This window comes from Microcaecilia unicolor, chromosome 1, assembly GCF_901765095.1.
Source record: "Microcaecilia unicolor chromosome 1, aMicUni1.1, whole genome shotgun sequence".
Taxonomy (NCBI): Eukaryota; Metazoa; Chordata; class Amphibia; order Gymnophiona; family Siphonopidae; genus Microcaecilia; species Microcaecilia unicolor.
In genome coordinates, this window is record NC_044031.1 from 407,514,333 (window position 1) to 407,540,428 (window position 26,096).

Genomic DNA, 26,096 nt, shown 5'->3' on the forward strand with positions numbered 1-26,096 from the left:
TAGGCCCGCTGCTGCACTCTGGTTCACAAAATTAACTACGGTGAAGCTCCGGGATACATGACAGACTTGATCGACCTACCAACTAGAAACACATCCGAATCAACATGAACATACCTAAATCTGCACTACCCAAGCTGCAAAGGACTCGAATACAAATCAACTTACGCGTCCAGTTTTTTCTACATAAGCACACAACTGTGGAATGCATTACAAAAAGCCTTGAAAACTATGAACGACCACTTAAACTTCCGGAAAACACTAAAAACTAACCTGTTTAAAAAGGCATACCCTACCAATCCAACATAAATGCCTGATCTCTGCAACACAACAAAACTAAAGAACATAATGGACATAACACAACTCTTCCGTTGTACGATTCCCTAGTGTGGCTGTGCCACATGAACTTTATCTTACCACAACATCACTTTATCGCCACAACATCTGTAACGCCTCTCCGGTACTATGTAAGCCACATTGAGCCTACAAATAGGTGGGAAAATGTGGGATATAAATGTAACAAATAAATAAATAAATAGGGCCCTCTTACAGAGGGTTCGTCAATTTTGGGCAAGAGCTATGTTGCTAAAGCCTCCCTGCGGTGGACGCAAGGTGCCTGTCTCATGAGATGTAATACGTTTAGAGCCTTCCTGGCCAATATTCTCTTATCATTTGGTGCGTAATTGGTGCCTACTCAGTGGCCACTGTCATGGTGGCCCATCAGTGGCTGTGATTCCAGCATTGACCAGTAGATTCAGCCTCCAAGTTGAGGTTAAATAAGCTCTCTTTTTGAGGTCACCTATTGTCTGGGGAAGACTTGGAAAAACAAGTTAAGGATTTAAGGGAGGCTAGACCACAGTAATTCCCCAAAGACAAAAGCACATTGCTTATTGCAATTCTGGTTTCATATCTGCCTAGAACTAAAGGATAGAGTAGATTATCTTTAAACTAGCTGTCCCTGCTGGCGTTGCTCAGCGATAGGTTAATACTTTGTAACTGAGAAAAAGCAAGGTTTATTTGTGTGTAATAACACTGTTTTAAGTTTGTATTTTTAATGCGAGAAATGAAACATAAAAAATAGGTACAGATTTATGTATATAGATATATCTTTATTTGTACAAACATAAATAGAACACACGGGAGTAGATAAATTTTAAATATGTTTAATATAATTTGTAATAAGTTCTCATTTGAGTGCATTTTGATAGACAACATTTTTTGTTTTTCAGTTTGGAGCATATATGTATAAAGACTTATTTGAGCTGACTCGTGAACAGGCAATATATAACTGACCATGTGAAAAACATGGGTTTGTAAGTTGACACCTGTGACTTTTAACGTTTGACCTTGAGCCTTATTTATTGACATTGCAAAGGCTAGTTGAACTGGAAATTGCAGTCTTTTGAACTGTATGTGATAGATGGAATAAGAGGAATTTTAGGTATAAAAACGTGCTGTCGTTTGGCTCAACCTGTCAAGATTGTAGCTTCAATAACGTGTGGCATTAGAATTTTAAGAGCTAAACGTGTGCTGTTACATAGCTTTGGAGCATTTAGATTTCATATCGATATAATTGGAGAACCAGTTTTTAAGTGTAGTTGATGTGGTGGCATTCCTGGTGGATGCAATGAATTTAGAAATTCAACTGGATAATTTACAATGTCATTAGTATCTTACATTTTGTCAATGGACAAATGCTCTTTAGTTTCACCTGGTAACATCTCTTGGATTTTTTAGTTCATTTTATTGATATTTAAGTTTTTCGGAGCTAGAATTGTTCGTTCGCATAACCATTTGTGGTTTTGATAATGATTTGCAATGTTTTTTTTTCCTTTAAACTTAGTTTCTTCTGCAATGTTGCATAAATCTGGAGTTAGTTATTTGTCCATCAGCAATGGGAGAGTACTGGTGAAGAGGATTTGAGTGGAGGTGTTTTGCTGAGGGGTGTGTGAGAAAGGTTGACATCGATATTGAGTTTAATACTCCCTTAAATAAGAAAATATAGAGACTGGATCCCTACCTAGCACTAACTTTTCCGATCAATTTGTTTAGGTTGATTTTCTTGATTAGTTGTTTCTTTCAATCTAGCAAGTGCCTGCCGTTTGACTTTCACCATTTTCCTGTCAAAACACAACTTCTTTTCAAGGGCATATTGAAATTCAGTTTCCCGCCCTTTTCTTGGAGCGTTCACCTGGCAGGGTAATGAATTCATACACACACACACTTCCCAGCCTGACCCCAATACTTTCTCCCTACCCTGTTTCCACCAGTCTCTCAACCTCCCTTGTACTGAAATTAAGAAAGAGGGTATTAGAGAATGAGAGAGGGACAACTGCACAGATGCTGTCTCTATTTCTCCCCATCAGTCTCTGAGCCATCACCGTGTCCCAAGCAGTTTGTCACTTAACAACAGCAAGAAAGAACTTTCCAATCTGCAGCCTATTCATTTAATGGATGGAGGTATTGCTCCCCTTCCTCTGAGTGCCCCCCATGAACCAAATCACTTCAAACTCCTCGGTAACGGCGGGTAGAGTCCGAAAGCCAGGTTTGGTGGCTGGATGAGTTCAGACACAGACAAACAAACACACACACACACACATCTGCTTTATATAGAGAGATATATATCTCAAAACAAAGATTGGACTCAGTACCAGCAGAATAGAAGGGTTTCCGGCTCAAAAATGAGAGCTGGTAAATCAGTTTACAGTTAGCTGTTTTTCCACCTTTGATATACTGCCCATCATGTATTGTCTGAGTGGTTTAAAAATATTATATACAGAAAAGAGAAGAAAGAAAAAGGTGAATTACATCATATTAAAAGCAATAAAGGAAACTCAGGGCCCTGTATACTAAGGTGAAACTAAAAAGCGGCATAAGGAATGTCAAGTCACATGCAAAGCGCTGATAAGAAAGGCAAAGAGGAATTTTGAAAGAAAGATAGCGATAGAGGCGAAAACTGATAGTAAAATTTTTTTTAGATACATTAAAAGTAGGAAACCGGCAAAAGAATCGGTTGGGCCGCTGGATGACCGGAGTGTAAAAGGGGCGATCAAGGAAGAGAAAGAAATAGCAGAAAAACTTAATGAGTTCTTTGCTTCGGTCTTCACCGAGGAAGATTTAGGTGGGATACCGGTGCCGGACAGGGTATTTGAAGCTGAAGAATCGGAAAAACTTATTGACATTTCTGTAAATCTGGCAGACGTAATGGAGCAGTTCTGCAAACTGAAGAGTAGCAAATCTCCTGGACCGGATGGTATTCACCCTAGGGTACTGATAAAACTAAAAAATGAGCTGGCAGAGCTACTGTTATTGATTTGTAATTTATCCTTAAAATCGAGCGTGGTACCTGAAGATTGGAGGGTGGCCAATGTAACGCCGATATTTTAAAAAGGTTCCAGAGGAGACCTGGGAAATTATAGACCGGTGAGTCTGATGTCGGTGCCGGGCAAAATGGTAGAGACTGTAATCAAGAACAAAATTATAGAGCACATTCAAAAGCATAGACTAATGGGACAAAGTCAACATGGATTTAGTTGAAGGGAAGTCTTGCCTCACCAATCTGCTGCATTTCTTTGAAGGGGTAAACAAACATATGGACAAAGGTGAGCCGGTTGATATTGTGTATCTAGATTTTCAGAAGGCGTTTGATAAGGTCCCTCATAAAAGACTACAGAGGAAATTAGAGGGACATGGGATAGGAGGTAGTGTCTTAGTGTGGATTAAAAACTGGTTGAAAGATAGGAAACAGAGTAGGATTAAAAAGGTCAATATTCGCAATGGAGAAGGGTAGTTAGCGGGGTCCCTCAGGGATCAGTGCTGGGACCTCTGCTTTTTAACATATTCATAAATGACCTAGAGATGGGGGTAACTAGTGAGGTAATCAAATTTGCCGATGACACAAAGTTATTCAAAGTAGTCAAATCGCGGGAAGATTATGAAAAACTACAACCTTATGAGACTGGGAGACTGGGCGTCTAAATGGCAGATGACGTTTAATGTGAACAAGTGCAAAGTGATGCATGTGGGAAAGAGGAACCCAAACTTATAACTACATCATGCAAGGTTCAGCGTTGGGAGTCATGGACCGAGAAAGGGATCTAGGTGTTATCGTTGATAATACGTTGAAAACTTCTGCTCAATGTGCTGCTAAGGCTAGGAAAGCAAATAGAATGTTGGGTATCATTAGGAAAGGGATTGAAAACAAAAATAAGGATATTATTTTGCCATTGTGTTCAATTTTGGTCACTGTACCTAAAAAAAAAGACACAGTGGAATTGGAAAAGGTGCAGAGAAGGGCGACAAAAATGATACGGGGGATGGGACGACTTCCCTATCAGGATAGGCTGAAGAGGCTGGGGCTCTTCAGCTTGGAGAAAAGGTGGCTGAGGGGAGATATGAAAGAGGTCTATAAGATATAATGAGTGGAATGGAACGGGTTGATGTGAAGTATCTGTTTACGCTTTCCAAAAATACTAGGACAAGGGGGCATGCGATGAAGCTGCAGTGTGGTAAATTTAAAACGAATCGGAGGAAATTTTTCTTCACTCAACGAGTAGTTAAACTCTGGAATTCGCTGCTGGAAAAGGTGGTTAAGGCGGTTAACTTAGCGGACTTCAAAAAAGGGTTGGACGGCTTCCTGGAGGAAAAAGCCATAGAATGTTATTGAATGGACGAGGGAATAATACAGTATTTCTAGAATGGGCGGGACAAATTGCTTGCTCTTTTGGCCTCTGTCTGTGACAGGGTGCTGGGCTCGATGGACCCTTGGTCTGTCCCAGCATGGCGATGCTTATGCTAGCGTTTTTAGTGCGTTCTAATGCTAGAGACACCCATATATTCCTATGGGTGTCTCTAATGTTAATGTTCGCTAATTTTTAGCACACCTATAGCGCGGTTTAGTAAACAGGGCCCTTAGTATGCTCTCTGCTTGTTGCCCATACCATACCAACCAATTCCTTACCCAAATCCTGCAGACCAGTTCACAGGTCAAATGCTTTTTGAAAAGTTACGTTTTAAGCTCACGTTTAAAGTTTTTAAGGGACTTTTCTAATCTGAAGTAGCTCGGAAGAGCATTCTAAAGCATTGTTAGACTTACACTAAAAATAGTGCTTTTTATTGTATCCAAACAAATGACTCAAACAGAAGGAACAAAATCAAACTACTAATTTGATATCAATGTGTCTTTCCTTGTCATCAAGCAGATGCAGCCATTACAGATGGGTTGTGTCCCTCAACCAGCAGAGGGAGATAGAGAGCACACTTTTTTTCAGTGCCTCATACCAGCTTGCTCCACTGCCTCTATTCAGTATTCTCTATCTCCCCTAGCAGAGTGGCTGCAGCTTCTTCGAGCTCCATCTAAAATCTGCCTGGAGGTGGCTCCTGTGCTTTTGCCAGTTGTTAGCAGGGGTGTTGGAGGCTATAGCAGCTTCACTTTAAAGGCACATAGGTTCGCCCTTTCCCTGCCTTACCCATACCTCCGTGGATGTGGACACATTGCTTAGCTTTCCCTGTCCTTCCCCACCAACAGTGGATGCAGGCACATAGGTTCGCCCTTTCCCTGCCTTTCCCACTCACCTGAGCCTCCAGAGTTCTATTTACCTCTACTTTCCTCACAGCGTTAAAAAAAAAAAAAAAAAGGAACAGAGGTTTTTCCTTGCCTTTTTCTGTGGGACCGGAGCTGTGATACTTGGTCCAGTGAGGTAAGAGTGTTTTTTGACTCCTCTGGGGTGGGCCCGCGATCGGGTCGATTTTGGAACCGCCATTTTGAATTTTACCGCCGTTTTCGGCGATGGCTGCAGAGAATGTAAAGCGCTGTTCCAAGTGTGGCAAGCGCAGATCAGCAGCGGGGCTCTGTAAATCGTGCTGTACAGACGTTAGAGCCGGCCCGAACATGGCGAGCGACGATTCTTCGCGCTCTGAGCTGGCAGCGGACGCCATTTTGAATTTACCACATGGCGCGACCTCCGCTGAGACAGAGAGTCCTGAGCCCGGGGGGAGGCCTCGGAGTGAGGCTGATATGAGAGCTACTAGCCCCGGCAGAGATCCGGGTGCCCAGGGTGAGTTTTTCTCCCCTGATTTTGTCTTATTAATGCATAAAGCATACATGCTTAAATGAGCTCTCCCACAAAGCCCTGCAGGGGCCTCTTCTAATGCCCCCCCCCCCCCCCGGTTGATTCTAGCCTGGGTATGCCCTCTGAGGCATTATTCCCTGATAATTGGCAGAATATGAAGCGCAGAAGGGCCCATTTCCCTTCAGAGAGTGCTGCACCTCCATTCCCCCCCCCCCCCCCCCCCCCTGGTCGGGCTGTGAGGATTCGGAGGACTCTGGCAGGCCTTCATGGTCTGAGGAGCCAGAGTCTGGTGCAGAAGTGACTCAGGATCTAGACGATCCCTCCGCGGTGAGGATTTTCCACCGTGATGAGCTGCCAGCGCTTATTTCTGATGCCCTGCAGGCTCTCTCTATTGAGGACCCTGACAGTGGCTTAGCCTCCTCTGTGAATCCTAGGTTGGCTAGTACCAAAACGTCTGCTCGAGCCTTTCCTTTGCATGACTCCATTCAAGAGCTTATTTCGGCTCAATGGGCTGACCCCGAGGGACCGTTGAAAGTTTCCAGGGCTATGGGGCAATTATACCCTCTGAGTGAGGAGCATATGGCTCGCTTTGCTATGCCTAAAGTGGATGCCCTAGTCACAGCTGTGACAAAGAGAACTACCCTCCCTGTTGAAGGAGGTGTTGCCCTGAAGGATATTCAAGATCGTAGACTGGAATCAGCACTTAAACGGTCATTTGAAATTGCAGGTCTCACTATTCGGGCATCTGCATGCAGTTGTTATGCTGCTAGAGCCTGCCTGGCTTGGTTGCAACAGGCAGTGGAACAGCCCGGTGATGGAGCGGAGCCCTTTTCAGATGTGGCTCCGTGGATGGAGTCGGCCTTGTCCTTTCTTGCTGACGCCCTTTATGATATTGTCAGAGCTTCGGCTAAACACATGGCAGTAGCAGTGGCGGCTCGCCGTCTTCTTTGGCTACGGCATTGGGCGGCAGACATGGCCTCTAAGCAAATGTTGGTGAAGTTGCCCTTTCAGGCCTTCTCCTGTTTGGTGAGGAGTTGGAGAAAATTGTGAAGGGCCTGGGTAAGGCTAAACCCCAGCGCTTGCCCGAAGATAGGCCTCTGCCTTCCTCTAAGGGTGCGGCGGTCCACTCCTCTTACAGACCTCGCTTCCGTGAAGCTCGACGGTACCGCCCGGGGCGTTCTGCTGGGTTCACTTCTCCTGCCCGTTTTCAGCAGAGGAACTCCTTTCGCTCGGACAAACATTCCGCAGCCGCTGGCTCAAGGCCTGGAGTTCAGGGGCGACCGTCTCAATGATGGTGCGCCGGCCCTCTCCTCGAGTCCTGTCATCGGAGGACGTCTTTCCCTCTTAGACGAGGAGTGGGCCAACATTTCCTCAGATCAGTGGGTCTTGGACCTGATCAGAGACGGTTACAGAATAGAATTCCACGCCCCTGTAAGAGACGTGTTTGTGGAGTCCCGATGCGGTTCTGCCACCAAATGGGCGGCGGTAGAGGAGACTTTGCAAGGTCTGATTCAGATAGGGGCCGTGTCCCCGGTACCTCCCGCCGAACACGACTGCGGCCGCTACTCCATCTACTTTGTGGTGCCGTGAAAAGGAGGGTCTTTTTGCCCTATTCTGGACTTAAAAGAATTAAACAAGTCCCTGAGAGTGCGGCATTTTCACATGGAAACCCTGCGCTCCGCCATTGAGGCGGTACAGCCAGGAGAGTTTCTCACGTCTCTGGACCTGAAAGAAGCTTACTTGCACATTCCAATTTGGCCCCCGCACCAGAAGTTTGAGGTTTGCGGTGATGGGAAAGCATTTCCAGTACCGGACCTTGCCTTTTGGCCTCGCCACAGCTCCCCACACTTTTTCGAAGGTTATGGTGGTAGTAGCTGCCTTTCTAAGGCGAGAGGGTATTCAGGTTCACCCATACCTGGACGACTGGCTCATTCAAGCAAACTCTGCTGCAGAGAGTCAGCATGTCACAGCCAGAGTGGTCTCAGTACTTCAGTCTCTGGGCTGGGTCGTCAATTTGGCCAAAAGTCACCTGACCCCCTCGCAGTCTCTAGAATATTTGGGGGCCAGGTTTGATACAGCCTCGGGGTATGTGTACCTACCCCAGCAAAGGCGGTGCAAGCTTCAGAATCAGGTCCGTCTGCTCATGAGGATGCCCCGCCCGCGAACTTGGGACATTGTCCAGCTGCTTGGATCAATGACGGCCACCATGGAACTGGTGCCCTGGGCGAGACCCCACACCTGAGTCCTCTACAGTATGTTCTACTCCAAGGATGGTCTCCAGTATCTCAGGATTATCAATGCAGACTCTCTTGGCACCCTGCGGCCCGACTCAGCATGGAGTGGTGGCTTTCAGACAGCATGCGGCGGCGAGGAATGCCACTGGCGCTCCTCGATTGGTGCCTAGTGGTGACAGATGCCAGTCTGAAGGGCTTGGGCGCACATTGCAAGGGGAAGCATGCCCAGGGTCTATGGACATCCGAGGAGCCGGAGTGGTCCATCAACCGCCTAGAGTTGAAAGCGGTGTTTCAGGCGCTTCTGGCCTTTCAAGTGACCCTGGAAGGATTGGCTGTCAGAGTGATGTCGGACAACACGACAGCAGTGGCCTACATAAATCGACAAGGCGGCACTCAGTGCAGAGCTCTAGCCGCGCAGGCCGAACAAATTTGCCACTGGGCCGAGCTGCATCTACAGTTTCTGTCGGCAGCTCACATTGCAGGTCAGAGCAACGTGCAAGCCGATTATCTAAGCAGGCATCAGATCGATCCAGCGGAGTGGGAACTTGCAGACGAAGTATTCCTGCAGATATGTGCCAAGTGGGGCAAGCCCGTGATGGATCTAATGGCAACAAGCACCAATGCCAAAGTCCCGTGCTGCTTCAGCAGATGGAGAGATCCTCGCTCGGCGGGGTTGGATGCCTTGGCTCAACCCTGGTCTCCGGGCCTACTGTATGTGTTCCCTCCGTGGCCCTTGATAGGGCGAGTGCTCCTGTGGATTCGGCTGCATCCAGGAGAAGTGGATTGGCCCTGGATTGGCCCAGGAGGCCTTGGTATGCGGACCTCCGACAGATGCTCGTAGAGGAACCCCTTCAGTTACCTCTGGTTCCCAACCTGTTGTCACAGGGTCCGGTGACCATGGAGGACGCCGGCCGATTTGGTCTTATGGCCTGGCGATTGAGAGGGCGCAATTGAGAGACAAAGGCTATTCCAATAAAGTAATTACCACTCTCTCCTGGAAGCCCGCAAGCGTTCCACTTCCGTGGCTTATGCCAGGATTTGGCGCCAGTTTGAAGTCTGGTGTGCTTCTAAAGAGATCACACCCCTGCAGGCTCCTGTCTCGCCGATTCTGGACTTTTTGCAGGATGGTGTACAAAAAGGCTTGGCCTATAATTCCTTGCGGGTGCAAGTGGCAGCGTTGGCCTCCCTGCGTGGCAAGGTTGAAGGCGTGTCTTTAGCTGCTCATCCAGATGTGGCACGGTTTCTTAGAGGGGTGCTTCGGCTCCGTCCTCCCGTGCATGTACCTTGTCCGGCGTGGAACCTGAGGCTAGTGCTGAAAGCCCTTCAGGGTGCTCCCTTTGAACCCCTTCAGCGTGCTTCTGAGAAAGATTTGACACTGAAGGCCGTCTTTTTAGTGGCCATTACTTTGGCGAGACGGGTGTCAGAGCTCCAGGCGCTGTCCTGTAGAGACCCTTTTCTGCAGTTTTCGGAGTCCGGGGTCACGGTTCGGACCGTGCCTTCCTTCCTTGCCTAAGGTGGTTTCAGCATTTCACCTAAACCAACCTATTTTCTTGCCCTCCATTGTCGAGGAGTTTCCAGAATCTTTTGGGCAATTGCACCTGTTGGACGTGCGCAGGACTCTGCTGCAGTATCTGCGAGTTACTAACTCTTTCAGGACCTCTGATCATCTGTTTGTTTTGCTATCAGGGCCTCGCAGAGGGTCTCCAGCGTCTAAAGCCACTATTGCCCGCTGGCTTAAAGAATCTATCTTTTCAGTTTATTTGCTTGCCGGCCAGCCTCCGCCTGATGCCTTTAAGGCGCATTCCACTAGAGGAATTTCCTCTTCTTGGGCTGAAACTGGAGCACTCTCTCTTCAAGAGATTTGTAGTGCAGCAACATGGGCTTCTAAGCTCTCTTTTGCCTGACATTACAGGCTGGATGTGGCTGCCAGGAGGGACGCACATTTTGGAGCGCAAGTGCTGGCGTGTGGTGTGGCTTGTTCCCACCCTATCTAGAGATTGCTTTGATACATCCCATCTGTAATGGCTGCATCTGCTTGATGACAAGGAAGGGAAAATTAGGTTCTTACCGCGATAATTTTCTTTCCTTTAGTCATTGCAGATGCAGCCATGATCCTTCCCTGTCTTATTGCTATCTGCTGTAAATGTATTTCAGGTTCTGTTCATGTTTCCTGGAGATTCCGTTCTTGGGAGAAAGTCGGAAACAGTCTTCAGGATTCTTGTTCAATTAAAGGAGGATGACTTAATTCCCTCCAGTTTCATGTTTTGGAGGATGAGTTTATTCCCTCCAGTTATGTCTCAGTGGAGGATGAGTTTATGCCCTCCGGGAGGATGTTTCATTCTCTCCATTCTGAGTTAATGCCCTTTGTTGTAGGGCCATCTTTCGCTGTGAGGAAAGCTCATGTTATTCCCATTGCGGTTTGCTATACTGCTTTGGAAGCTTCAATTACTGAAGGAGAGGCAGTGGAGCAAGCTGGTATGAGGCACTGAAAAAAGTGTGCTCTCTATCTCTCTCTGCTGGTTGATGGACACAACCCATCTGTAATGGCTGCATCTGCTATGACTAAAGGAAAGAAAATTATCACGGTAAGAACCTAATTTTCCCTTTTTAAAAATTTTTTATCAAGGTCTTTGATTATTCTAATTAAGCAGCTGGTTATGTTTCAACAGGCTTTATACATTAGATGGAAAACTTGTCCGTGATGGAACAGAGTTGGAAAATGGACAATTTTATGTTGCTGTTGGCCGAGATAAATTTAAGAAGTTACCTTATGGTGATGTTTTGTTCAGCAAGTCACCAGTGAGACGAGCATATGGGTAAGCCATAAAGTGCTGCAGATTCATTGTGCATGTTGATTGAGCAAGTTTATTGTGTGTGTGTGTGTGTGTGTGTATATATATATATATATATTTTTTTTTTGTTTGTTTTGTTATATTTGTACCCCACGCTTTCCCACTCATGGCAGGCTCAATGTGGCAGGCAATGGAGGGTTAAGTGACTTGCCCAGAGTCACAAGGAGCTGCCTGTGCCGGGAATCAAACTCAATTCCTCAGTTCCCCAGGACCAAAGTCCACCACCCTAACCACTAGGCCACTTCTGCACTATTATCTAAGGGGCCTTTTTACTAAGCTGTGGTAAGCTCTAATGCGTGTTCTCAGGCATCCTGTGGTAAGTTTTTTGCATGTGTGCATGCTACCCACACACTAAAAATAAAATGCCGCGCGCCAATCTGGAACTACTACTGGGCTACCGCAGGAGCCCAGCGGTAGTTCCCATACCCAGCACGCGCCATTTATGGCACTTCAAAAATATTTTCTATTTTTGTAGTGCTGATGCTTACCTGGTGGTAATTGGTGCTGCCTGGTTACTGCTGGGTTAGCGCAGGAGCCCTTACCACCACCTCAGTGAGTGGCGGTAAGTGCTCCCTCCTGAAATGGCAGCACGGTAAGTGGTTCACCTACCATATAGCCATTTCTTTTTGAGAAAAAGACAGCAGTTTACTCACTGCGGTAAAATGGGGCCTCAGTGTGAGTCAAAAACGTGCGGATGCTAGCGTAGGCCCCCTTTTTACCACAGCTTAGTAAAAGGACCCATAACTGACTAGTGCAGGGATTAGCACATGTGCCCTTACCACCTACAAAATAGGTGTTAGTAAGTGCTCAAGTGCTAATAGCCATGCACTTATGGGGAATATTAGCGCATGGCCATTATTGCAGAAATGTAAAAATCAGCCATTTACCAGTAGTGCTAAAGTGGGCTTAGTGCATGGTAAAGACTTGCTTTGGGGCAAGACTCGCTTTGGGGCTAGTGCAAGCCACTTTTTAGCACAGCTTAGTAAAAAGACCACTAAATGAAAGGCATTGCACAAAAACCTGATAGGTCACAAAAATCTAATTTTTGACAAAAGAAGTTCTTGAATTTAGATTTTTTTTTTCCTGTGAAAGCCATGATTCACAGGTTATATTATTGTTGTTAGCTTTGTTACATATCATCAAAGCAGAGTCAGAATAACAAAAATAATGTGGACTACTGTCTAAAGCTTCTTAACATATGTTTTTTAAAATTTAAATATTAATGTCTGATTAATAGTGCAATAGTTGTGCTAATAAAAGAAGCACAGTTTATATCCTGAATTTTTCACAGTTCTCTTCCATTTGCTGAACTGAACTATCTTTAGTTACAATCCAATGGAAGAAATATCTGTGAGCATCGATTGGATGTATTTCACCTTTGAATTTGGTTAAACACATGTTTAACCTTTTAGGCTAAGATTTATGTATGGAGAGAGTTTATAGTTGGACTCTGAGCAACATATTAAAGATAAATACTAATAAAACAAAATTTCTACAGTTTAAAAACCATGGAATGGTTACTGCAAGCTCTGTCGTGCTTCCATCAGGTAGCTCTTTTCCTATTGAGTATAGGTCTTGGGTTTGATTCATCACAACTCCCCCACACACATTCAGAATTGTTTTACAATATATGCTTGTTATATTACTACCATGTCTTATCATTACTATGTTACCCAAAGTCCTGCTGTAACACTAATTGTCTATTCTCTGATATAATTGTCTATTCTCTGATATGTTTCCATTACTCATGATGTATTGTAAGCCACATTGAGCCTGCAAAGAGGTGGAAAAATGTGGTATACAAATGCAATAAATAAATAAATAAATACATTACCCTTGGAACCTCAAGTAAGTCACATATTTCAAAGGACATTCTTTAAGCTAAGACAACTACGCTTGATAAGATCATATTTTGACCAAATTTCCTTTGCTAAGTTGGTGTAGATGCTGGTAATATCACATATAGACTACTGTAAGGTACTGTATTTGGGCTTTCCATCTAAATTGCCGACTAAGTTGCAACTCATAATTAGGCTAATCTATAGACATAAAAAATTTGATAGCGTGCCATCTTATTTAAAAGCATTACACTGGCATTCAGTACGTTTGAGAGTTCAGTTCAGATCACTGTGTTTATTATTTCAGGTGGTTTATGGACTTATCTTAGAGTTACTAACCACCTTATAATTGAAAGAGAAAAACGCCTAGATGTCGACCCAAATCGGGAGATAGACGTTTATCTCACAAAAACGAATAAATCGGTATAATGGAAAGCCGATTTTGGACGTTTTCAACTGCACTCCATCGCGGAAGTGTACAAAGTTGACGGGGGCGTGTCGGAGGCGTGGCGAAGGTGGAACTGGGGCGTGGTTATCGGCCGAGGAGAGATGGGCGCCTTTCGCCGATAATGGAAAAAAAGTATACGTTTGTAGCTAGAATTTAGGGCACTTTTCCTGGACCCTGTTTTTTCACGAATAAGGCCCCAAAAAGTGCCCTAAATGACCAGATTACCACCAGAGGGAATCGGGGATGACCTCCCCTGACTCCCACAGTGGTCACTAACCCCCTCCCACCACAAAACATGATGTTTCACAACTTTTTATTTTCACCCTCAAATGTCATACCCACCTCCCTGACAGCAGTATGCAGGTCCCTGGAGCAGTTGTTAGGGGGTGCAGTGGACTTCAGGCAGGTGGACCCAGGCCCATCCCCCCCCCCCACCTGTTACAACATCCCCCCCCCCACCTGTTACAATTGTGCTGCTTAATGCTTAGTCGTCCAACCCCCCCAAACCCACTGTACCCACATGTAGGTGCCCCCCTTCACCCCTTAGGGCTATAGTAATGGTGTAGACTTGTGGGCAGTGGTGTGCTGGAGCAGGCTCTCACAGGCTCTCGAGAGCCGTTTAAGTTTTTAAGAATTTTGGGAGCCGGTTCTCCATGGCTACTTTAACAAATGGATCCCAAAATGTGGGCTTGGGCCCCTCCTGAATTCTCTTTTACTTTGCTGGCGAGAGAGAGCCCCCTATTAACAATTTACCAGCACACCCCTGCTTGTGGGCAGTGGGTTTTGAGGGGGATTTGGTGGGCTCAACACACAAGGGAAGGGTGCTATGCACCTGGGAGCTCTTTTACCTTTTTTTTTGTTTTTGTAAAAGTGCCCCCTAGGGTGCCCGGTTGGTGTCCTGGCATGTGAGGGGGACCAGTGCAGTACGAATCCTGGCCCCTCCCACGAACAAATGCCTTGGATTTATTCGTTTTAGAGCTGGGCGCTTTCATTTTCCATTATCACTGAAAAACAAAAACGCCCAGCTCACAAATTGTCGAATAAAACATGGACGTCTATTTTTTTCGAAAATACGGTTCGGTCCGCCGCTTCACGGACCCGTTCTCGGAGATAAACGCCCATGGAGATAGACATTTTCGTTCAATTATGCCCCTCTCAGTGGGCTTTTGAATACAGCCTTGTATGGATATTCTTGTTTATGTTTCTGTTTGATTTTTTTAAGTCTTTCTGTGCTAGAGGTGTCTGTGTGCTTTTAATACTCTATATTCGTTTTCTGTAATTGCTTTATGGAACTCGTAGCCATCATAGATATGTTTGGAGCTCATTTATTTAGTGTTTCAAAAGAAACTAAAAACCTTTTTGTTTGACATAAACCCAAGATGGCGATGGACTAGGTAGCGTCAACGGACGCGCGTAAGACTCGGCCCTAGCGAATGCTACTGTTAGTGCCTTACCTATCAGAAGATAGGTAAGAGACGAGGCAAGATTCAGGAGGTTCCCTCCATCCCGAGTGGAGTACCTCAGCTCCAGCAGACGACGCTGGACCGGTTCGCGGTGGTGCCCGGTCCCATGCTGATATCTATTCCATCTGCTGGAGCCGACACTTCGGTGCAGGACAGCAGCATAGACGAGGCTTCCCTCAGCCCTGTCGAGCGTACGGCGCCCTCACAATCCGGAAGGGAGAACCTCCAGGCAAGCCCTGCTACCTTGGCCCATAAAGGAGATCGAGTTGAGCAGGGAGGGAGTTTGCGGGAGAGGAGAGCTGGAGCGGGAAGCTTGGGTGAACCAGAGCTGGCAGCTGCTCCTGTTGTCTCACCGAAGACAGTGAGTATCCTGGAACAAGCTTCAAAAGCCCCCCTACCGGCTTGTATTGTGGGAGAGATAGAGAAACCTGCCGTAGTGACTTTGGAGTCACTTTGGGACTTGACTTCAAAGACCCAATCTGCACTACAAAAATTAATTCTGAGAAATATGGAGACAATAAAGGCTTTATCAGAGACTGTGCTGATTCAGTTAAAATCTAGTGAAAGCCAAGCATCTGAAGTTAAAAGACTGTCTGAAAGAGTTGAGAAAATTGAACTTGTGGATCAAGTTTTAGTAAAAGACAAGAATTTTACCCTGAAACGCTTGGAATATTTGGAGAACCAATCTAAGAAATTGACATTGCAATTTATTAATTTTCCTAGGTCCCCATTGGTTCCTCCAACGCAAATGGTTAAAAAATATCTGTCGGACGTTCTAGGCATGCCTGAGAATTCATTGCCCCCTTTAACTAGAGCTTATTATTTACAGACTGATGCTAGAACATCAGTGAATTTACAAGGGCAGGGTGCAATGAATCTCTGTGCATTCCTAGAGTCATCTCTTGAGGTTATAACTCAGAAAACTACATTGCTGGTAACCTTTGCGTTGGAAATGGACAGAGACGCAGTTCTTAGACTTTCTTTAAGACACTTGGATTCGTTATTTATGGGATCAAAACTGAGAGTTTTCCCGGATTTGTCCAGGGAAACTCAAAAAAGACGCAAAATGTTTTTGCTCTTGCGCCCAAGAGCCCAGACAATTGGGGCAAATTTTCTTTTGAGATAGCCATGTATTTGTAATTTTGCAGTCTAAACAATATCAGTTTTTTGACCCAAAACAATTGGAAGATTTCCTTAAAAGCAGAGAAGAGGTCAATGTACAAGTCTAGTCACTTATGCAATGCTGTATAGCAGGCTTTGAGTAACTCACCTGGGAATGTAGCTACCTATTTGATTTAAACCTTGTGTAAATGTTTATTTAAGCAAAGGAATTTTCCTAATCTTTCTTGGATTATTTCTATTTATTGTGGTCGTTAGTAAGAATATTATTCTATAATGAACAATATTTCTTTGTATTGAATGTTTTATTATTTCATTAGGTTTATTATCACTCATAAATGTTATGTTTGGTAAAAACTTAGAGAAAAAAAACCTTTTTGTTTGATAAATGATATTTTTTAGAAATGTTATATGATAGATTTCTAATTTTTTGGCTATCCACTGTATCCTATATTTTGTGAACTGTTGAACCCGAAAGGGGATATAGTGGTATACAAGCCTTCCAATGACAACATTATATTATTTTAGATCACACTGTATATATCACATATATGCTGATGATGTTACAATTTATATCCCATTCATCAAAAAATTACATGAGATTCCAAACAAAATCAAAGTAGGTATCGATTTAATGGCTCTGAATTTTAAATTGAAACTTAATACTGATAAAATGAAATTTAAGAACATAAGAATAGCCCTACTGAGTCAGACCAATGGTCCGTCTAGGCAGGGGCGTAGCCAGACAACAGATTTTGGGCAGGCCTAGGCAAGAAGTGGGTGGGCACCAAGTGTTCTCCCCCCCCCCCCCCCCGCATCACCACAAAAAAAAATACCCCAGCTGGCGAGAAAACGCTTCTTTCCACCTTGACAGTCTGCAGCAGGCATGCGCCGAAGACTGAGCATGCGCAGGTGACAGTATCAAGGAGAGTAGCATTTTCATTACCATCGGGGGGGGGGGGGGGGTCTTCAGCTGGTGGAGCTGGGGATCCCCAGCAGCTCCCACTAAACATGTGCTACTATTGGGTGGGCCTGAACCCTAAGTGGGTGGGCCCTTGCCCACCCAGGCCCACCTGTGGCTACGCCACTGCGTCTAGGTACAATATACTTAGATTGTGAGCTCATCAAGGACAGTTCAAGTACCTGTATAGTATATGTAAACCGCCTCGATTCGTGCCTCGATAGAGGCGGTATGTCAAATTGATAGAAACCTAAACCTAAATCCAATATCCTGTTTCCAACAGTGACCAATCCAGAGTCAAAGTGGGCTTCCAGTTTAGCTTTGCCACTCAACCTTTAGTACAGTCTCAAAATGGAAAAGATTGATATTGTTACTTATTCCTTGGATTCAGCCATAAAAATATTAGGGATCTTAATTGATCTGTTTCTTTCTTTTGATTGCCAAATTTTCAAAGTAGTCTTGATTGTCTTTAATTCACTGGAAACTTAAACGATTAAGACCATTCTTTTCAAGATCAGTCTTTTGCACTTTAGTCCAGTTGTTAGTCATAACCAAATTTGACTATTGCAATTCAATTTATGCAGGTATTAAGCAGAGTCTCCTAAAAAAACTACAAACTGCACAGAACACAGCCGCTTGCCTTATGTATAGATCGCCGTATTACGTTAAAGCATCTCCTCTTCTTAAGGATCTACATTGGTTACCTATCAATGAAAGAATTTCATTTAAGCTCTGTGTTTTTGTTTATCAGATTCTTTGTTATCTTACCATCTTGTATGATAGCTCTCATTAAGTTATCACCATGAAATTGTACCTCATCTAGAGAATATCTCGAATAACATTTCCCAAGTTGTAAAATCTTAACCTATAAAACTATCCATAATGCTAATGTTTCTTACCAAAGTACCAAACTCTGGAACTCTTTACCCAAATATATCAGACACTGTTGACTATATGTCGTTTAGAAGTTTACTTAAAGCCCACTTCTTTAGATCTGTGTTCAGCTAATATTAAAAGATTTTTTTAAATAGTTGTATTCATGTATTAACATTAATTGTCTTGTAATGCTTCGTCTTAATTTGTTATGTAAGCTGCATTGAACCTGAGCTTTTTTGTGAAAATGCAGGGTAAAAATGTCATAATAAATAAAGTTAAAAAATTTTATATCCATGTCAAGTTTATAGCACATAACAAAAGTAGTACTTGATACAACCTGCTTATACAAGAACCTGTTAAGTCCACTCACCTTAAAGAGCCAGATGCAGCTTCCTGGTTTTCCATTTTCATTTTGGAGTCTGCACAGTTTGACATCTAATTTTGTCACCATCACTCGCAGATAGATTCTGGGCAATATGATCTCTGATTTTATTGAAAATTGAAAGGATTTCTTGCTTACTTTGCATCCGAACTTTGGAGCGTGGAACCACAATCAGGTCCAATAGACCACTGTGGTATTTTCCTTTTCCATTCACAAATTCCTCTCCTTTTGCATGTTTAATTTCTGTTACAGTCAGGGCCGATCTTAGCAAGTGCGGGGCCCTATGCAGACCAATTTGGTGGGGCCCCACCCTAGCTCCACCCCATTGATAAGATTATTCCATTTTTAGAACATTTTTTTATTTATGAAATTTCAAATAAAGACAAATGAAGCTAAACTTGTACAAAAAAACTGATTGAAATAATAAGCACAATGCTATCATGAAACCTCCCCTCCCCAGAAATTATTCAGTTCAAGTCCACTACAATTAGTAGTTCCAATTCTTATAACAAAGGAGAATAAAGAAAAAATATTAAGAAAAGATTCAGTACTTTCAAATTCCCCTATTACTCTGTAACCCATATATGCAATAAAATAAAAATGAAATGAAAAGATATACAATAAAATAAAGTGATGTGTAAAATATAATGTACAATATAAAAACATATAGACCACCAAGGTATTAAAATTGTTTTAAAATATATACCACAACTCTCTGACTCAAGAAGACTCCGACTCTGTCTGTCATCCATAATTGTCTGACAACACACAAAAAAATAAGTAAAAATAAAATAGTCACAATTAATACCTTATACACCAATATACCAGCCATACGGAAAATGCAGACCGTCAACAATATGAAGCTAGCAAGGGATCATAATATCACAATTCTCATGTAGAGCCACAAAACACCCTTTTAGAAGGTAGTGTGTCATGATTTAGGCTCTACACCCTTTCTGATGTTTGGTGCCACCTTAGTAAGGCCAACACACAATCTCTCCACTGCAAAACACTATACACAAACTTGTGCAAAAACACACTCATAACCTTTACAAACCATAAACAGCACTAATTCCAAGGACAGGACGAGCTACAACCTTATGCGTGGCGTGGAAAGGCAACTGTAATTACACCGGGCTCTAAAACACCAGTGCACAACCTAGTGAAAAAAAAAACAAAAAGGGCTGCAAACTGTACACTAGCAGAATACTGCACCTTTCTTGATCACACCTGAAAAACACATGAAGGCAAAATACTGAACTGGAAAGTTACCTCAAGAAGTCAGACTCAGCATGCAGCAATACTACAAAAATTGAAACTTACATGAAATATATCACAGATGCACATTTCCAAAAACTGACATACTCCAATTAATAAATCCTGAATAAAATAGTTTTTTCTACCTTTGTTGTCTGGTGACTTTGTTTTTCTGATTATGCTGGCTCAGCATCCGATTGTGCTGGTATCTGTCCTCTTAATTCCGTTTCCAGGGCTTCCTTTCCATTTATTTCTTTACTTTTCGCCTTTCTTCTTCATTTCTTGCCCTACATCCATAAGTAAAAGCTGGGTCCTCCGCAGACTTGACTGTCCAGTGGATCCAGCTTCTGCCTATTTTCTATATCCGTGTGCACTTTTTCTCCTCTCTTCCTTTTCCCTCACCTCATCTCCTTCCTCACTCTTCCCTCGCCTCCATCCATGTCCAGCATTTCTTCTCTCTCCTCCATCCACCCATGTCCAGCGACCCTCCTGTCCTCCCTGCCCTCCCCTGCCATCCACCTATGTCCAGAAACCCCCTTCCCCGCCATCCACCAATGTCCAGCGACCCTCCTGTCCTCCCTGCCCTCCCCTGCCATCCACCTATGTCCAGAAATCCCCTCCATCCACTCATGTCAGTGACCCTCCTGTCCTCCCCTGCCACCCACCTATGTCCAGAAACCCCCTCACCTCCAGCCACCCATGTCCAGCGACCCTCCTGTCCTCCTTGCCCTCCCCTGCCATCCACCTATGTCCAGAAACCCCCCTCCCCTGCTATCCACCCATGTCCAGCGACCCCCCTCCCCTGCCACCCACCCATGTCCAGCGACCCTCCTGTCCCCCCCTGCCCTCTACCCATGTCCAGCGACTCTCCTCGTTCCCCTGCTCCCCCTCCCATCTGAGTCCCCCCTCCCCTCCACGACCCGCCAAACAACCCTCTTCTGCCACCCGACCTGGCCGGCACCTGACCCAGCATTTAAAAAAAATCTACAAGCGGCGGTGCCTCACGTGTCTGAGAGTAAAAGAAGAAAAATCGCTTCGTCCATCGGCCGGCCTTCCCTCATGTCCCGCCCTCGCGGAAGTTACATCAGAGGGCGGAACATGAGAGAAGGCTGGCTGACCGACGAAGCGATTTTTTTTTTCTTTTATTCTCAGACGCGAGGCACCGCTGCTTGTAGATTTTTTAAAAATGCTGGGTCAGGTGCCGGCCGGGTCGTTTGGTGGGTCGGGGAGGGGACCTCAGGTGGCTGGAGGGAGGGGGGAGCAGGGGAACGAGGAGAGTCGCGTTGCTGGACATGGGTGGAGGGCAGGCGAGCAGCGGCGGTCCGGTGGCGGAGGTCAGGAGAGGCGAGGCAGAGTTGAGGCGCGCCGCGCGGGGCCCCCTTAGGCGCGGGGCCCTATGCGGCCGCTTCGGTTGCCTCTGCCTAAGACCATCCCTGGTTACAGTCTGTTTCCAGTTGCTGTCATCACGCTTTTATTTTTTAGTATTTTGGCAGGATAATTCAACATTTTTACTTATGGCAGCAGTGCTCAAAAACAAAAAGGATTGCGAAAGAATTTCTTTACCTGTCAGTGCTGAATGCTTAATAAAACATAGGCCCAAACACATATTACTATGCAAAACTATTACTACAAATTAATTAAATTGACCTAAATTAGCTCTTTAAAATTGTTATGGATAATGATTCTTTTTTTTTTTTTATTTATGATTCTATTTTGGAATTTCTTCTGAGAGCAAATTATTTTCAATGTTTATTTTTTTTTCTGTGTTTCTGTTTTCTATATCAAGTGCATTTCATGGTTTGTTTCAGAAATTGCATAAATAAAATAAATATAATTATAGTGGTAGTTAACAGATACAAAAATATTGTGCATGCAAAGTGATTACTATATTAGGAAATTAACCTTTTTAAATTTCTTTCCTTGTGGGACTACTTCTTGTGGACATAACAGGATTTTGTACAAAGTCAAAGACATAATAAAATTTTGCAATGGCTAACACGAGGACTTGACACATTTTTCAGCAAAATAAGTAGATAATGATCAGTCCTGTGAAAGAATATATTAGTAAGAAAATCTGTCCCTAAATGGACATAGAAACATCGCTGTTCTACATCCTTCATCTGTTCCCATCCTACTAACTGTACCTTGAGAAATTCTCCCATCTTGGCAACGTTAGTTCCTTTGAAATCCAGGACCTTCAATCTTTGAGCCCTCTCTCCTGTTTTAATATTGAACCACACCATTCGATGATCACTAGATGCCAAATGGTCTCCCACCTTAACGTCAGAAACGTTTGTTTGCAAGCACCAGGTCCAGAATAGTTCCATCCCACATCGGTTCCGTTACCCACTGCTGAAACAATTCTTTCTGTAGGGAATCCAAGATCTCTTTGCTTCTAGATGACTCCGCAGCTGGGACACCCCAATCAACATCCAGCATATTTAAGTCACCTATCAGTAGTACTTCCCCTTTCCTATCTATCTTGTGAATGTCTTCAATTAAGTCCCTGTCTATTTCCTCCAACTGTGAGGGTGACCTGTATATTACTCTGATATAGATACGTTTTCCTTTCCCTCTTTCCATTTAATCCACAGTTCTTCTGTACCCTATGTGTCCTGCAGTTCCGTAATTTTGATATCATTCTTAGCATATAATGCCACTCCTCCACCCTTTTTTCCTACTCTGTCCTTCCTGAATCGATTATAGCTAGGTATAGCAATATCCCAGTCATCGTTCTCTGTGAACCACGGCTCTGTGACCGCCACTAAATTCAAATCTGCTTCCATCATTGTAGCCTGTAGATCTAGAAGTTTGTTTCCCATACTACGGGCATTGATATACAAGGCTCTCCAGATATTACTCTTTTTTTTTTTTTTTTTTCTCTTCTATAGGGGCATTTGATGTCCTACATTCCTTGGGGTTAATTATGGCGTTGTGGCCTTTTTTTACCCATCCCCATCGATTTTAGTTTAAAGCCCTCTTTAGTACTTTAGCCAGTCTGTTGCTGAAGACACTCCAACCCTTCCTTGACAGATGGACACCATCATCACTCAGTGGCTCTTGGAAAATCATCCCATAGTCTAAGAAACCAAAGCACTCTCGTTGGCACTGATCACGCAACCATGCATTTATCTCCAAGATGCGAGCTTCTCTCATTCGGCCTTTACCTTCGACAGGGAGGATAGATGAGAACACTGCCTGCACACCTAAATGCTTCACCCTCTGACCCAGAGCAATGAAGTCTCGTATGATATGTTCAGTAGGATATTTAGCAGTATCATTTGTGCCAACATGGATGAGCAGCATAGGAGAGTGGTCAGTAGGCTTATGAGTCTAGGCAATCTTTCCACAACATTGCAGATCTTGGCGATGTTGTGGAAACATTGCTCTGCTCTGTTTCAACTTATGCTGTGCTTTGCTGTGTTTATTACTTATCTATTGACTGTTTTATTTGATAACTGTTAATCTGAGCACTACATTTAAAAACTGCTAAAACTATGTATTAATTCTTTTTTCCTTAAAGTGTGTGTTGAGCCCCCCTCTCCCACCTGGTTTCTTGTAGACAGGTTTGTATAACATAGGTGTGTGGTTAAAACTTCTGCTTTGAGGAAGCTGAGGGCCACCATATGGTCTGTTAACTCCTGCACTGTGGTGAAAGCTCATAGTTTTGTTCTGGCATTTTCTGGCTAACCCTACCTTAGAGCTGTTGGTATTGGGTATTTCTGGTGTATTTCATAACCTTGTCTTCCTCTCATCCTTAACCAGCCATGTAGGTAAGTGGCTTAATACATCTTTAAAGGTAGGTTTCACAGCAAACATATTCCACAGGTGCTTAAGCGCACCCACCCCCCGCCCCTCAACCCACCACAGGATTGACACTTCCTAAATAGCTTTCCTAAATACACTACTTATCACAAATTAACTCCATTCAAACTACAGCTGTTTCTGTAAAGTAAACCATTCATTATCGCGGTAAATCCTCAGCCTTCTTCTTGGTATCAGGTGCATTCCTGCTTTAGATAAAAAGGATCCCTTTTTAACATATCCACTAGTTGTTACTCTCTATATATTACAAAGGATATCAGTTTACCTTCTCTCTCCCTTAAACATGCTCATCAAGCTTCTGGCACTGTTTGCAGTAGCAGTGTTGGAAGGATAATCAAGAAATCATTGTCTATGAGGTTATACCCATTGACTTATTAGGTTTTTGCTTCTTATTTCATTCTGTTATAAAATATAGACTTTTGCTTCCTACTGCTTGAAATCATGTTATATATAAAATTTGTTTACTGCATCACCTTCATCAGTGTAAGTCACCGTATATTGCACTTGTATAGCAACATCAGTATTATAGAGATCTTAAAGGAATAAAACACAAATGTTCCATATGCAAGTTTGACTGACTGACTGTGAGCCATCTATAATTATAACTATGAGGGAAGTTTTTCTGCAGGCAGTTCTTGGGATCATATTGAGTGCAGTGATTTGGAGGTACCCTTATAAAAGGGTGCCTAAGCTGTGAAGGCACATAGGCACACCTGTTGCACCTGTTTTATGTTTGAATATTTTTATTAGTCAAGATGAACAAAGCACCCCAGCCAGTCAGGTTTCCAGGATATCCACAATGAATATTCCTTAGCGTCAGCAGCAGATGAATCCAGAGACAGGTGGCTTGTGACCCATCTACTAGCAGGTGGAGATAGAGAGCACTGATTTGAAGACAGTCTTACTGGACGGTATGCTCCTGGCATCCTCAGTATTCTCTATCTCCAGCAGGCGGGTAGACGGTATTTTCCCTGCTCCTGGCTTCATCTGACTGCAGCTTCTGTTCTGGGGAACTGGTTCAGTAAGCTTGGGGGTGTTAGGCTGAGTGGTGCCTACTTTAGGGGGTACACCTGGTGGTGCCAGGTCTCTCCCCCACCCCTCTACCCTCTCCAGCCCTAGTTCAGAGTCTCCTTCCTCACAGCTCTGTTAAAAAAAAACAAAACAATGACGCTAAGGAGCACGGCTCTGTTTTTAGGCAGTACTGGTGCTTTGGGCTTCTGAGGAGGATGGGGAATCTCTGCCTGGAGGTAGCCAGACACTTAACACTTGTGAGTCTGACTCTTACTTTCTTTCTGGGGATGTGCTATCATTGTGCCCTGCATTATTATGACAGTGGAGGTAGTGAAGCGCTGCTCCCGCTGTGGCCATAAGAACATAAGAGTAGCCATACTGGGCCAGATCAATGGTCCATCTAGCCCAGTATCCTGTTTCCAAAACAGTGGCCAAGCCAGGTCACAAGTATCTGGCAGAAACCCAAATTGTGGCAGCACTCCATACTACAAATCCCAGGGCAAGCAGTTGCTTTCCATATCTGGTCAGTGGAGAGCAGCGTCTGGAAGCTGTCTGGGGGGACGTTTGTCGTTGGCGCCTGTCAGCACAGTGGTAGATGTAGGCGTGAGTTCTTCCCGCACTCCTAAAGTGAGTCTGTCTTCTTCATCTGCAGCTGTGGTGTCAGTGGACATTTTGGATTGCTGTGTGGTAAATTCCGCAGCAGTGGGGAGTGCCTCCCATGGTGCCGAACAGGATTTGAGTTCCGTCTTCTGAGTGAGGAACACCTTCTGATAACTCCAGATGCATGGATTCAGAGGTGCACTTTTCCCACAAATTTGTCTTGCTCTTACGCAGGCTGTTTGTTTTAAAAAGGGCAAAGGCTTCTTCTGAAGCTGCTTTGCAGCTACCTGATCTTCCTTTGGACCCCTGCCATGGGTGTGGTCTTGGGGGGGGTGGGGGTGAAGCATCCCCGCTTAAGGGTCGCCGTGGAGGGGGACTTTCAAGCCTCAGACGAAAATTTCTCCTTACCTTCCCTCTCTTTATATGAGTTGGAAGACTTAGAGGGAGGACAATGATGACCTCTCGGCACTCAGGGTGTTTCATAGAGAGGAACTCCCAACCTTTATTACAAAAGCCTAACAAGCTTTGAATATTGCGATCCTGGAGACATAGTTATCGTTGTCGTCGTCTAACCCAAAAATGGCGAGTACCCGTAAGCCGCTGACTACTTTTCTGATCCGTGTGGCCATGCAGGAGCTGATTTCCGCCCAGTGGGACACCCCAGAGGCTAGTTTCAAAGTGGCCAGAGCAATGTCTCTCATCTACCCGGTAGTGATGAGGTAATTGGAGCACTTGACGTTTCCACGTGTGGATGCTTAGGTGGTGGCATTCACTAAGAAGACCACGTTACTGGTCAAGGGAAGCATGGCTCTCAAAGATATCTAGGACCATAAGCTGGAGTTTGCCTTGAAGGTTTCCTTCGAGGTTTCAGCATTGGCTTTGCAGGCGGCTGTCTGCACCTCTTATGTGGCTCCAGCCTGTCTCTCATGGATTCAGCAGGTGGCAGATGCCATGTTGGAAACCGAGGCTCCGATTCCAGACAAGTTTCTGGATGTGGAGACTGGTTTGGCCTATTTAGCAGATGCTTTGTAGGACCTGGTCCAGGCATCGGCCAAGCAGATGTCCCTGGCAGTGGTATCATGTTGCCTGCTCTGGCTGCAGCATTGGGTGGCAGATGCGGCCTCCAAACAGCATCTGGCCCATCTGTCCTTTAAAGAAAAGC

General features: G+C 44.4%; 1 protein-coding gene across 2 annotated transcripts in view; it reads left to right on the forward strand.

The window, feature by feature from the left end:
- DCDC2 (doublecortin domain containing 2) overlaps positions 1–26,096 on the forward strand; it is a 342,131-nt gene that overhangs the window by 178,587 nt on the left and 137,448 nt on the right. For both annotated transcript variants that reach the window (XM_030211482.1, XM_030211491.1), the window contains one exon: positions 10,972–11,118. In XM_030211482.1, coding sequence (XP_030067342.1) covers positions 10,972–11,118 — 147 coding nt within the window. The remainder of the gene's footprint in view (positions 1–10,971; positions 11,119–26,096) is intronic.